This window comes from Rhodamnia argentea, chromosome 3 (genome assembly GCF_020921035.1).
Source record: "Rhodamnia argentea isolate NSW1041297 chromosome 3, ASM2092103v1, whole genome shotgun sequence".
NCBI lineage: Eukaryota > Viridiplantae > Streptophyta > Magnoliopsida > Myrtales > Myrtaceae > Rhodamnia > Rhodamnia argentea.
The window spans coordinates 31,515,109-31,529,555 of NC_063152.1; the positions used below are offsets into that span (position 1 = coordinate 31,515,109).

At 39.4% G+C, this 14,447-nt stretch overlaps 1 protein-coding gene across 2 annotated transcripts; it reads right to left on the reverse strand.

Annotated features, from left to right (window-relative positions):
- Nucleotides 1–2,583: 2,583 nt before the first annotated feature.
- On the reverse strand, nucleotides 2,584–10,253 carry LOC115746511 (SPX domain-containing membrane protein At4g22990). Of its 2 annotated transcripts, XM_030682305.2 has the most exons (11): nucleotides 9,984–10,253; nucleotides 8,538–8,594; nucleotides 7,892–8,012; nucleotides 7,018–7,329; nucleotides 6,767–6,871; nucleotides 6,206–6,660; nucleotides 5,126–5,427; nucleotides 4,478–4,662; nucleotides 3,863–4,053; nucleotides 3,637–3,770; nucleotides 2,584–3,049 (listed from the first exon to the last, which is right to left on the reverse strand). In XM_030682305.2, exons 2-11 carry the CDS (start codon nucleotides 8,588–8,590, stop codon nucleotides 2,811–2,813), a joined length of 2,097 nt encoding a protein of 698 aa, XP_030538165.1. In that variant the 5' UTR covers nucleotides 8,591–8,594; nucleotides 9,984–10,253; the 3' UTR covers nucleotides 2,584–2,810. The 2 variants fall into 2 exon arrangements, with proteins under 2 accessions (XP_030538165.1, XP_030538164.1); XM_030682304.2 differs by lacking the exon at nucleotides 9,984–10,253 and having other exon boundaries at nucleotides 8,538–8,613.
- Between the last annotated feature and the right edge of the window lie 4,194 nt (nucleotides 10,254–14,447).

Here is a 14,447-nt window from a genome sequence, read left to right on the forward strand (position 1 = left end):
ACGTGAATAATTTTTTTTCTCTCCTTTTCTTCCATGGTATGTGCCAAGCATGTTGAGCGTTGACCTTTCTTGAGAGAGGATTGCCCTCAGGCGAGGGTCGGCCTCGTCAGCACTAGCCCTCACCCGGGCAATGCCCAACGAGCCCAACCCTCACTCAATGAGGCCAGCCCTTGCCTACCATGGCCTGTGCTGGTGCCGGCACAAACCAATGAAAGAAAAGAAAGAAAAGCAAAGAATTTTTAAAAAAAATGTCCATGGTAACGCCAGTCGTGCTAGGTTAGACAAAGGCTTCCACGTCGGCAATTTTCAGTATAAATTGGCCGGATGGACTCAATTGGTACTAATATAAAAAAAAAAAAGGTTAGGAACTAAATTGGTCAAATCAAAAGGTTTAAAACGGCATTGGTACCGATGCACAAAGTGATGACCATACTTTGCACAACCTATGCATGGAAACACCAAGCTTCGATCGTTTTTTCCAATGTGGTATTGGTTTCGCATGTTCTTTCGATCTCGACACAGTTGGATCGCTTTTGTGATTATCTATCTCTCTATCATGTGGCATAGTCAGATAAAAACTAGTAATGGCGTCTAGTTTTTTCGTTAAGTGGCCCGAGTTAAAAAGCTGCCCCAGATACAGCGACAAAGACAACGTGTTTCGTCTACTTAAGTCTTACATCTCTAAAGACGAAGCATGAGCTTGATCTGAAATCGTGATTATTAACGAGTGCTTATCTCAGCATTCCACGTGTAATCTGAATAATCTCATTTTTGTTTTCTGTTTGTCGGAACATTTCAATTTGACAAATTGATTGAGTGACTAATTGAGAAATCATCACGACTTTCAGCGGACTGACTTCTCTGATGAAGTCTCCAATCGACGTCTTGAAAATCGACACTGTCCTTACAGGAAACGGTGACGGTGTCGGGGACTCGGAAAGAGTTTTAAGGATCGGCAAGACTGGGAGAGACCTCCTCCGATGCAGCTAAACGTTTTTTTCGTTCCATAAATTTTTCGATCTATTCCCAAACATCAAATCGAAATTCGAATGCTCGAGGAAGAGCCATGTGAAACGATTGAATTTGTGGGAATTTGGTGTCGGTTTCGATAGGTTGGGAGGGTTCGCGAGGAGGTGTGAAATTTAATGAGAGCCCAACCACTTAACGCGAGGTTGTTCGGCTTCACTAAATACGACCCCGATGTGGAGAGAGAGCTCACGAATTCTATTGGCTTTTTTCTGATCGATGGGAATCAATACGGGCCACGATTATGTCTGAGGATATAAAATAGAGATGACACGAAGTTATGGGGCAGCTGTTTTTGTTTTTGTTTTTGAAAAATTATCGAAAGAAAGAGTCTTGAATCTATTGTAATTGTGATAATTCGGTCATGAACATTTCATTGATTTGGCAATATAGTCTATCTACCTATAGGACGCCGGAAAGAAGACCGTATCGATGCCCACATGGCTTAAGTAAAATAAAAACGACGTTATTTTGACTGAAAAATCATCGGATGGAACCTTAGCAGAAGATAAATATGTCATATAAGTACAAGTTTAGGAATACCGCAAGTATATCACAATGGGCATAGTTTGGGATTTTTAATGTAAAAAAAATATATTTAAGCATAGTTTGGAGTTTTTTTGGTAGTTTTTCCCCTAATAGATACGCCGATTCTATTTAGTTATCCAATAAGTGTCTTCAAACACGCGTCGAATAAGCATCTGTTGTTCGGTCCGTCTGTTTCACGAAAGTCTGCCCGATTTGAAAAGAATTCTTCTTTAAAATGACTGTCTGCAATCATGAAAACGCATCGATGAAGATACCTCCATTTTCAACACCAACGTTTTCGACAACCGGGACTAGTTTTCCGTGATAGTAGCTCCTTTTCCGTCAACTGATTATCGAATTCCCATCCGACGAACGCATCATTATTTCGCAAAGAGGACATGAGACCCCGAGGGAGTGATGGTTGAAAGGTGTGTCGTAGGTGGGGGGAGTGGGAGAAGAGGTGGTGGTCTGATGTTATGGCCTCTTGCTCCTAATCAAAACCTCCGGTGTTGTTATTAGGTGGAGGCATTTAATTTTTGACCGCCCCCCTCCTTCGCTTCCTTATCGGGATAATGCACGGACAGATCGGTGGGCCTAGTGAATACTTCGAACTTTTGGATCTGTCCAGTTCATTCGTCCATTGCGTACTTTGGTATCACTTCCCTCGCGAAGAGCAAAACCAGTTAATGCGGCACCAAGGCTCCTCCATGTCCTCTCTCTGTCATGGAGAAATCCACCACAATGCCATCCAAAATCCTCTTGAGTTCATCAATTCCACAGTCATTAATAGCCTGAGATTGTAGTTTCGCCATTATTGATCCAACTTCACGACGTCGGGATGCAGAACTTGACCGTGCCGTGCATCAATAAGATCCCGTGACGCCGTTTCGTTATTTTTTTTCCTGGCTATTTAATCAATCCAGTACATCTTGCCTCCGTCACGGATGCAAACGGCATTAAAACCCACAGAAAGAGTGCGATCTCGCCACTGCCATCGACCTACTTCGGTGATCAAAGCTTGAAAATGGATTGAGAGAGCAAATAAGTGAGATTATCGGGGGCCCTCTCTACTAAGGGAATGAGCCCGACCGAAAACTTATAAGAATCCCACTCGAGAAAAAGTCGGATCAACCTCATCACTTACAGTTTAGAGGACCTATACAGACATTATTGGAGAAGAAAATTGAATAAGAAAGGAAAAAGAGAATAATCATAAGATGGCTTTAGAAGGGAGAATGGCTACGAGAAGCATGAACTTAGTAGAGGGAGTTGTAGGTGCAAATGGTGGCGATGATGGATGATATGCAAATCACTAGTGAAGGAATGAGTGTGATGTTCAAGAGCCTACTCTCCCCCAAGTAACCGGCTAACGTTATTGTGCCATCGGCGATCACTCGGGCGATAGTTCCCGCTTCTGTCGAAAGCAAGCCACCATTGTAGGTTCCCCGCGAAAGCCGGGACGACATGACACGCGAGAGAAGCGACAGGTTGACACCTGGAAAATGTCCAAGAACACAGGAAAAAAGAGAGTCAACAAGGAAGAATCAATGCAAAAACTCCTGCCTCACACTCTCCCACTCTCCATAAATTGCACGATACTTTTCAGCTGTCATTCTCTCATAAATTGCACAATGATTTCATAGAGCATGCATTTGAACCTGTCCACTGCATTGTGTAACCCAGAGAACTGTCTCTGATGATCCACATGTTTTAGCAGTTTTTCAATATGTTCAATGACATCACACACATTTTTGCAGATGTATTTAAGGCTAGAAGAAAATTACTACTTACCCATAAGTTATCAATAAGATTGCAGGAGTTGCCTTAATAGATGAAGATAAAATTGGTTATGGCAGTCTATTGGAAATCTTAGTTTTTCCCATGGATGAACATCTGGTTCTAGACCTTTCCTTACCAAAAAAAAAACATCTGGTTCTAGACCTTATCCAAAAAAAAAAAATTCTGGTTCTAGATTCACTCGCTATTTGCCTTTCTATATTCCCTGAGAGGCCATTTCTCTATGCTTATTCACATACGAAATTGACCTTTTCCTAGAGAGGGTAAACTAAACAAATACAGTACCTTCAAGAACTTCGGCGGAAACAAACATGATGAGCCCCGAAGAGACGTATTGCGCAACAGAATAGGGTATTATCAGGTGGAAACTTAGTACTATGCCTATTAAAACCATGACTTCAGATGCCAGCAAAATTTGCCTGCAATCATATCAATGAGAACAGTTAATAACTATTTCCATGATGAGGAAGTACCAAATAAGCCAAATAACTTCTCAAACATTTGGGATTACCTGTCTTCAAACATGTTGCTAATGTAGCTTCCAACAATAATATTCACTGGAAGAACCGTCAAGCCAAGAGATGCAAGGAAAATCGCCACTTTGGTTGTTGACCATCCAAAGTAGTACGTGGTGATGACACTAGATTCTGAGAGTAAAATCTCCATTGCATACTTGAGCATGAAATAAATCAGCAATTGAACCTAGAAACACAGTTATAGTTAGAATACATTTGAAGTATGAACCATTCCAATCCAAATTTAAAAAGAAGAATCCAAGAAGACTCTTGACTAGAAAGAATGAGCATATGAAAGATAAATTCAACTTTCAATTCAAGCATGTACTGTGGCTTTGACGACAGAGAGCCAATAGAAAGACCAAGTAATCATTAAGGATTTACATAAAAAAAGTTGCTGGTCACGTTAAATTCATGAACTCAGAATTCTTATATGAATGTCTCAGGGCTAAAAGAATCCATTCTGGAAACACATGCTGTAAATTACAAGCTAATCCATAGAACACAGTGCATGCAAGTCTATTGCAGATGGGATCACTGTGGGCCAATTTAATTTGCATGAAGCTGCATCGCGTGTTTTAAAAAAGAAGTCTAGGGAATCATTCCAAGACCTTTACAGAGGGCGTTAGTAGCCTATACGCTGATGCAATTGAAGTGGCTGGTTGGCGAGATTCCTCAGAAGCTTCTTCACTTCCATCAAATTCTTGATCACCATTTTCTTCTTCATTTTTTTCCTCCAAACTTATGAGCAATGGTTGCTTGAGACCATTCTCAAGAGCATCGGTTTGTAATGATTCTGTTGAGCAAATGTTCAATATAACAACAAAAACAGATGAAATATGAACTAGCCGTTGGAAATGCAATGATTCTCTGAACAAGAGGACAATTAACTCCATAAGATGCGGGCAAAAGTATAAGCCAACTAGATATTAGATTTCTTAATTGACAATGAGTCATGAAAGATATCAATAACCAGTCGTCAAGATTACAGTGGATGCTAAATCCCAGTGACGGTTTACATCTGGATATCAAGATTAACGTTTCCACATTTTATAAAAAGTTGGATAATGATGAAACAAGTAGTCTTCCATGGTTCAATTTAATGATAAGATGCCCTTACCAAAAAACGAAATGATGAGAGGCAGCTCATAATCAATCCCAAAGATAGCTTCTCAGCTACCAGAAAAGGTGGAGGCTTTGTTGGACCCGCCGCAATGACATGACCATAGAGAAATTGATGGCAGGTGAAAATAACTTACCTTCATTAGACTCTTTTGGCATGTGGCTTGCTTCCTTCTCATGGGAGGGTTCTCTAAATGAAATCCACAACCATATTAAGTACAAGAACCATCCCACAGCCATTGCCCATCCAGGCAGAGTCTCCTGATTGAATGTTATGTTGAAAACTTTGAAATGACACTGAAATAAACCGGCAAGAGCAGGACCGCAGGCCATGCCAAGAGCACTAGCACTCACAAAACCTGCAGATGCCTGCATTCTGATCCTCATAGGGACACAGTCACTTATATAGCGTCGATTAACAGCTCGAGCAGAGCCGAATCTGCAATTATGCAGGGAACTTGTTACAATCTGATGACGATTTAGGAGTTACAGTAGCTGCGGGGTCGAAGATGTGTTAATATTAACAGCAGGCAACATACTTGAGAATCTGATAGGATTAACACCGAAAATTCAAATTCGAGAACGTAGCCTGTCCACCGGTAATCTAGAGGACAGACTTCAGAAAGTTTCAAGTGTTTCCAGTGATTAGGCTACACAAATCTTGCCCTGTCTAGGACATGCATAGTTAAAGACTTCTTTATCACCCTACTCTCCAAGATTCCAAAGACACAGATCAATCTCAATATGAGCATCAATCTTCTACTTTTATTAGCGATTAATAACCGAGCAAATCTTCTGATAGATAATTGAACAAGACTAAGTACCATTGGTTAGAAGGGGCTGTCGACATTATGTGTGTGTTGATAGATTTCCTTTGTATTCAGACGACACCTGTTTAGGAATAAGATTAATATTTGATGAAAAACATGTTGGTACAACATCCGGATTATTCGGCCAGTTATTATTTCCTTCTCCTTTAAGAAAACGACATACAAGGTCAAAGTGATTGTGTCCCGGCATGCAAGGTCTAAGTTGTGTCCAGACACACAAGGTCCAAGTGATTGTGTCCTTTATTTCAAATAAAAGAAGTTCACATTACCTATGACCAATCAGAAAACAAAGCCAATCCGCCCGGGCAGATTGGATGACAGAGAGTGCTAAAATATTGCAAAATTGATTGTTTGAAAAAGAAAAATACAAGGAGTTAGGCTTCTTACCCACATAAAAGACGACCAATTAGAAGAATAGCGATTGAATTCATATCATAGGCCATCGCGTACATGGTATTGCCCAGGAAGAGGACAATACTGCTGAAGACAAGAGGTCTGAAGTATGATTTATTTGACCACGCACTGAAATATACTGAAGAGAACACCTGTGCAACAGCCATTGCACCAATCACAACTCCACAAACTGTGGCAGCAGCACCAAGACTCATGGCATAATCATCTGCTGTGGGTACAATTATGTATGTGTTGACCATATATAGAAAAGTATTTGCCAGGTTCAACAGTAAAGATATAAAATGGTATCTTCCATCATCGACCTCTTCCTCAACTGGAGTTGGTAGTTCCTCTTGCAAAATGAATGCATGCTGTGCCAGAAAGTGTAGGAAGTTTGTTGAGTGGGACAACCTGTCTACTGCTGCTTTTATTGACTCGATTGTGGGATCCTGCAGAAGAACCCTGGTAAATATCATAGTGGAACATTATTCTGAAGAAGGAACAAACCACAAAATACAAATTACAGTGCATGAAGAATAACTGGTGGAGATAAACCTGTAAAGGAAGAGCAGGCTGGTCATAGATTGATAAGTAGCTTCCTTGGCGATCCTCCAACTCTGCAAGGTTGCGGGAAATTGCTCCGACAACAGCCCCTATCCCCTGGAATTTTGACACGTGGCCAGCTTGTTATAATGTGCCCATGCAATTAATCCACAATCGATGGAGAAGTTCCAGTTTTATAACAGGTACTAACAAAAAGGAGCATGAATAACCTAAGTAAAAAAGATGCTGGACTAGGCTTATACCACATGCTTGAACACTTGCTGAAGCTGAGAGTACGGATGATTAGCACGAGTTTTGACATAGTAGTCTGTAAATCTATATCCAAAACGTTTGTCAAACTTCTTCAGGATCTTTCGCAGACCAACTGCATTCAACTCAACAAAATATAGGAGCTTCAAAAGATCTTGTCCCACTTCTCTATAAGCTTCTCTTAATTCAGATAACTTTGATATATCTTGCTGCTGCTGAAGAGCTTCTTGCTGCTCTCCTAGCTTGGCAATCCTGCTGGCTAGGCGACCTTGTTGCTCCAAGAGGAAAAGGACAATCTTCTCAATCTGATATTATCAAGTGACTTATTAAACATATTTGAAATGAACTTCCATAAGAAAAGAGTTTATTATTAATTCCTTCGCAGGATTACACCATACAGTGTTCTTTTATCAATCATCCCATGAGAATAAAGATAACAAAGAACATGACACCAGAAAAGGTAAATATCAAGACCACTACATATGTACTGAATTTATCATAATGCTTGTCCTCATTCTCATGAGTATGGATGCAATAAAACAACTCCTTTTCCCTTAAATCTCAATGTCACTGCACGAAAGGAATTCTCCTAAATATGAGTTGATATCAGTTGGTTAACTGGCCTTTTAAGTACGATAAACGAATTTCCTCACTTGTTCATCGCCAAATCAACCTCAAAGAAGGGCACTACAACTAGTCCCACTTTGTGGAGTTGAATTTGTGAGTCCTTTTGCACCACTGCTTCCAGTTATCCAAATGCATTCTAAGTAATGTAGGAGTATCCACAATTGAAGTATTTTTCTGAAAACAAAAGAAAACTTCCCGCCTGCAAATGCTTGTAAGACACAGAGTTACAGTTCCATATACCTGGTGGTCCAACATTCTAGAGAAATCCTTGAGGACATTTCGGCGATCTTGAGTTCCAACTTGAATTTGTTGAGCATATTGTCTTACTTTCTTCTTCATCAGCTTGTAGTTGATGTAATAACTGGAGAATTTGATTAAAGAGGGACAAATTAAGGACCTATCAATTTAATATCAGGAAAAAGGTAAAGCAGCAATAGTTGCTTCAATAACTTCATACGATGCAATTGCATGGGCATGCATAAAACCTAAAGGCAGCACTATTAATATATTAGGACATCATTTGGGCATAGGAAAGAACTCAAAGCACCAAAAGACATTTCCTGGAACAAAATGAACACCGGCAAGCATACATGGAGTCTCACAGAATCAGAATCTCATGACAAGTTGTCAAGTTCACTCTATTGTTTGAAAAGATAGCTACCTTGACTTAGAAATAATAGTAAGTGTCACATAAAAGAATACAGGGCACATGAAATAACACATTCCATATAGAATGGCAGAAAACTCCATGTAAGACAGATTGTGTGACACTCAGTGTGGCTTTTCCAACCACTGGTTATAAGATATACACACGTAACACTTTCCTGGACCTGGAGTTCAAACTAGCGATGTGACAATATGACGTGTATATTGCAGCTGATCATACCCCTGCCATTCTTGAATTTGCCTTTCCTTCAGCTTTTTCCCAAAGGCGACCATTGCTCTGCAATACATCACAAAAGTTCATTCGGGAGGGGGCAAAGTTTGAGAAAAGATGTCCTTCAGAAATAAAGCATAGGACTTTCACATCAGAAGGAGATTCTTTTTTGTATTTAGTCGAAAGGAAAACATAAATCCGACATCTCCCATGTAAAAGAAAACAACAAAATTCAAATTCCAGGAAAAATACTAGCATGGACCGGGAGAAATCACAACTGTTGAATGTCTTAGGTCGGGACCACACGATCAACAGCTGAGATTCACCCAGTCCACCTTGGATTGCGTCCAAGAAAGAATTTGCCAGACAGAGCTACAGATTGGAACATTCTCAAGCCAGATATACAAGATATCTTCCCCATGACTCACAGGCCTCTGAAAACAGTATATTATGTCATCCACGGAATACAGAGAAGCAGACTATAAGGACAAGCATATATCAATTGCACACTAGAAATGCTTAGATGTGAGTTGTAAAATCCCAAAGTGCCAGCAGCATTACACGAGTCATACAGCGCAGAAAGTGCATTCGGCAGAAAGCAGAGGGCACACCAGAATGACAGTAACTAGAAAATTTTCTACCAAATGCTTTTGGCTAGATAGATTCATCTATATTCTCAAAACACATAAGACAAAACAGGAAAACTGAGAGAATTCCCCTCTCTCAATCCTAAAAATGTGCATAATTCTCATTCGTTTAGTTTCAACATGCATGGTGTTGCATCTGTCATGTTATGCTTTCATTAAGCATCCTGATCTTTAGCAGGATTAAGCAACCTGTTGGTTTCGAGTCTTTGCTAACTTAAGGAAGAATTCACACACTCAAGTTCAAAAACCACACAAAAATGTCCAAGCAAATAAACCGATTCCTCAACTGCAAGCCAATGCATCAATAAAGTCCAACCTTAGCAAACTTACACATGTGAGGATCTTGAAAGTAAACCAAAGACAATAAAAATAAAAATAAAAATGAAGTAAAAAAAGACAGCTTTCGAGTCAGTAATTGATATAATGCAAAACGAATTATCAGATTGACCAGTATCAATAAGTTGGCGTTCTCATACACAAATCTTTCAATCCAACAAGCGACCGCCTCAAAACGCGAAAACTCTAAGCTCGAGTCTCCTAACAGAGCTCTCTGTTTTATCCCCGAGAAAGCTCGGAAGACTTTTTCACTCAGCTCTACAGCTTCCAGACAGCGTCGACGACATTGAGAAGACACACAAAAGACGCCAACGCCAGGAGTGGGCTAGGGTTTCGCATCCTCACTCCTTCACTCTCCCTCTCCCTCACTTCCAGCTCCTTCCGCAGCACAGCCCGACGGAAGCAGCCCGCACATAACCCGAAAACGCGACGCGAACGACTCTTTCCCAACACCAGGACGAACAGAATTTACCAGAGCGGATTCAGCGAGGCTCCTGCGATCCGGAATTCTCTTCCAGGCTCGGTTGACGACGGGCCGAGCGAGCGCGCGCGCGAATGGCGACAGAATCGAGCGCTGAGAATTGGCGGCGGCGGCGCGTGTGGCACCTTCCAGGAAGCGATAAGGTCGAACCGAAAGAGCGAAGCAATGGAGGTTTCCTGAGCTTGCGAACCGACGAGGAGAGTGAGCGAACGAAGGGCAGAGATAGAAAGACAGAGAGAGAGAGAGAGAGGGAGGAGCTGGTATTCTATGGGGAAGCAGAGAAAAGCGGATCTTTTCCATATGGAGTGCTCGCAATGTAACGTTCCCCACGCCCAGGGGACTTAAAGGGTAACTTCGTAATTTCAAAATTGGCTACTTTGGAAGGTAAGGGAAGGGGCAAATATTAACTATTGATATTATCGCAGATTACTGTTTTTTTTTTAAATCATACATAAGATTAAGTAGCAATTTTGTAATTTATGATATTGAACCGAGTTAAACTTAGCCAAAATCACGAGAGGAAAAAAAAAGGAAGACCCTTAATTGATTTGATCGGTCTTGCCCAATATTCAAGATAGTGATTGTGATATTCCCGTGTTAGGACATTAATCCTAAACATTTTTGTAAAGAAAATTATCATTAAGAGGATTTTTGTGATATACATAGACTTGTGATATTGCTTATGTTGCCGTCAAGCGAGACCTTCGGTAATTTTTGCACGAAAATGAATCGAGATGAGTCAGAATATTTGAGATTTTCACAAAGCTGATCAATTTTCCAAAAGGAGAAGTAATGGATTTGTAAATGCTACACTATCCATACAAATATATTTTTCAATATAAAAGATGTAATTTCCGATTTTCCAAAATTTCGCTATCTTAAATTATGTTGTAATTATAACGGTCCCATGTACTTATCATATTATAGTATCTCATTAGTAGGGGTGAGCAAAAAAATCGGGATCCCCTCGAACCGGACTGTACCCAACCGGTTGGTTTTGGGTGGTTCCTACATGATACCGATCCGGTTCTCGATTTTAATTTGTCAGAACAAGCGGGTGTTGGTCCAACCGGATCGAACCTATATATATATATACACACACGTAATTTTTTTTGTAATTCTAGCTATTTCTCTCAACTAGATGACCCAACCGTGTATTTAAAGGGTGAAGGATTTGAGTGCGATGTTTCTAAACTTAGTTTGATGATGTTAAGTCGTTAACCGAGTCACTGGCCACACCAAGCTCTAGTTTCGACTTATAGTGCTAAATATTACAAGCTTCAGTTCATTATCATTTTGGGCAGACTATGTTGTAATGGTCCAAAGATGAACGTTCATGCCGTCTTTTAGTCCCTATGGGAACGGCTTCATTGGTTTACTCACATATGGCCTTTTTAAATTGATATTGGTGCTCGATACTCGGCAAGACCTATTTCATGGAACCATATGGGAGCCGGACCGGACCGGTGGTTCAATTCTCGGGTGATTCACTGTTTCAATTTTGTAGAACCGGTCCCTAACAGGCCGTTTTCAGTTCTAGAACGAGAACCACTTACACTGGAATCGATCACCTTGCTCATCAGTACATAGAGGAACATAGATGCGCATTTAATTTACTGGTCCTACCCACATATTATGCACCAAGTTAACTTAATCGTGCACAGCATATCGCAGATACCGATTTTCACCTATGGGTCTTATTTTCAGAAAATAAGGAAATTGAAGGCTTTTTTTTTTTAGGGGCTGGGCTGAAATTAAATACAATAATGGCTGGCCAAAACAGAATTCCATAACTAAATTCAAAAAAAAAATTGACAGCTTGTGATCGGAAAATCACATGATACGGCGCCTTAGGAAGGGAATGAAGTGATGCGCAATAAATACAAACGAACGAATATTCCGTTATACCTTTTAGATCAATAAATCCCCCCCGCGAAAGCTTCGCCGTCCACATGCCCCACAATTCTGGCCGCTATTATATAACATGGGCAATTGTTTGTCCCAAAACTATCCCCCCCAAAAATAAATAAAAACAATAAATAAAAAACAAAAGAGCTTATCCAATTCACTAAAAAGCCACATCAAGGCAACCACAAAAAAATGTGGAATATTATCTCGATCCGTCTCAAATCTATTGTACGGCTGTCGATTCAGTCATAAAATTTTTCAATTTTTCACAACGTAGCCGCACGAAATTCCAATATGGTCCTTCCGGTCGGTTGCGGTCGGGAATCGATGACATGACGTCTGCTCATGAGCGGCAGTCCTACGTCGCCACGTCATCTATTTTCAACGGGCAATTGGCCGAAAAGGTTATATTAAAATTTCGATCGAGAATTTTCAAGACGTCTGCATTGTCAAGTTTTGATTATATTAGGTTTGAATTGGCATCCGTATAATATATTTATGATAGAATCAATAGTTTTTTCTTGCTGGATGCAACCCAATTAATGGGTCGCACATGGGAATGTTCCTAAAATCTCGTCACATTGAACAAACGATGGTGAATCTCTGGGTCCAATCTTGTTACTAAAAAACGAAATGTCAACATCTTGGGAGGTACAATTGTCTCTCGTACAGTCAATTCAGTTCAAATTTTTTTAATTTTTCACAACGTAGCTGCACGAAATTCCAATATGATCCATCCAGTCAGTTGCAGCCGGGAATCACCGACGTGACGTCCACTCATGAGCGGCAGTCCTACGTCGCCAGGTCATCGATTTTCAACAGGCAATTGGCCGAAAAGGTTATATTAAAATTTCGCTCGAATTTTCAAGACATCTGCATTGTCAAGTTTTGATTATATTAGGCTTGAATTGACATCCGTACAATATATTTAGAATTAAATCAGTAGTTTTTTCCCGCTGGATGCAACCCGATTAATGGGTCGCCCATGAGGCGCTAACCTGGCACGTGCCGAAATTTCGTGTTGTTTATACGGGGCAAGGCAATCGAGCCGGGAAAATGAGGACATTCTGATCCTAAAATCTCGTCACATTGGACGAACAATGGCGAATCTTTGGGTCCAATCTTGTTGCTAAAAAACGAAATGTCAACATCTTGGGAGGTACAATTGTCTCTCGTACAGTCAATTATGAGGAAGAGGATTTTTTTTTTTATCATAGGAAGAGGATTGGAAAAGGACCGACAGTGACACCAATAACCGCGACCCTCTTTTATAACTAGGTTAATATTATTAAAAATTTTAAATTAATATATTTATGATAAATTTATTTTGAATTAATTGTTTTATCATTTAAGATTTTAAATTATTACACATGTGATAAATTTATTCTCTATTAATTTCTGTCAACATTTTACGGTCAAATTGCTAAATTTGATAACACGTGATAGTTAACGGGTGTACTAGTTTGTGGGTTCTACCCTTCGTTTTTCATAAATGTATCAGTTTGATGTTTATCTTGGTATTAGCCTAATTTAAAAACTAACTAATGATAAATTTATCATAAGTATATCAGTTTGACGGTTTTTGGTGATCAAAAAATTATTTTTTGATAAATTTGTCACAAATGTACTAGTTTAAGTTTTTCTATGGTCAAAAAATTATTTTTTGGTAAATTTATCATGGGTATACTGGTTTAGAATTTTTACTTTCAATTTGTCGGATGTGTACCAATTTGGCATTTTTCGTGGTATTAACCTAATTAAAAACTAATTAAGGGTAAATTTATTATAGATACATCGGCTTGGGGGTTTTGTATGGTCAAAAAATTAATTTTTGATAAAGTTGTCACAAGTGTATCGGTTTAAGATTTTTTATGATAAAAAATTTATTTTTTAGTAAATTTGTTACCGATGTACCAACTTGAGGTGTTTTGTGGTATTAACCTTTTATAATAATCCGTTGCTAATGACATGACTTGTTGTCCACATCGTTGAATGATCAAGAACATAAGAAAAATACTACGTTTGGCTCCGTTTTTTCCTCGAAAAAATGAACCATTTGGAAAACATCTTCATAAAACAATCGCTTGTATCTCGAGAAAATGTGTGAAATTGGCTATTCGATGCCCGAATTTGGTTTTAAAAAAGGGGCTAAGCATACATTATTGGCTAATCTCCAAGCACGTCGTATTTATGGGTTAATAATCTAAATTAGAATACATGGGACATTCAGGGTAATAAATGTGATGGTTCTTTGGTATATTGAAATTACTGGTTGGACTCCTGTTTAGTAATATGTGGTTATAATTGGCATACAAGCAGGGGCTTTTGTGGAATTTTAGGCGAAATTTTGAGGTTGAAAATCCTTTCCACATATTCGCGGTACACGGAGATAAGGGTTTCTAATTTAACCAGTGGTTTGGAATCAAATGATTTTTCAAAAAATTAACTCATAAGCTACGTTTAGTAGTTGAGATATCTTGTATTTGGTTCCTATCCAAGACAAATTTAAATAAAGTAGAACAATTCAGATTTTTAATGAACAAATAC

Coding starts and splice junctions, on each gene's coding strand:
- LOC115746511 (XM_030682304.2), bottom strand. CDS start 8,605: ATGTATTGCAGAGCAATGGTCGCCTTTGGGAAAAAGCTGAAGGAAAGG. Junction 6,661..6,766: donor AGCCTGCTCTTCCTTTACAG/GTTTATCTCCAC, acceptor GTTCTTCTGCAG/GATCCCACAATCGAGTCAAT. Junction 4,054..4,477: donor TACTAACGCCCTCTGTAAAG/GTCTTGGAATGA, acceptor CTGTGTTTCTAG/GTTCAATTGCTGATTTATTT.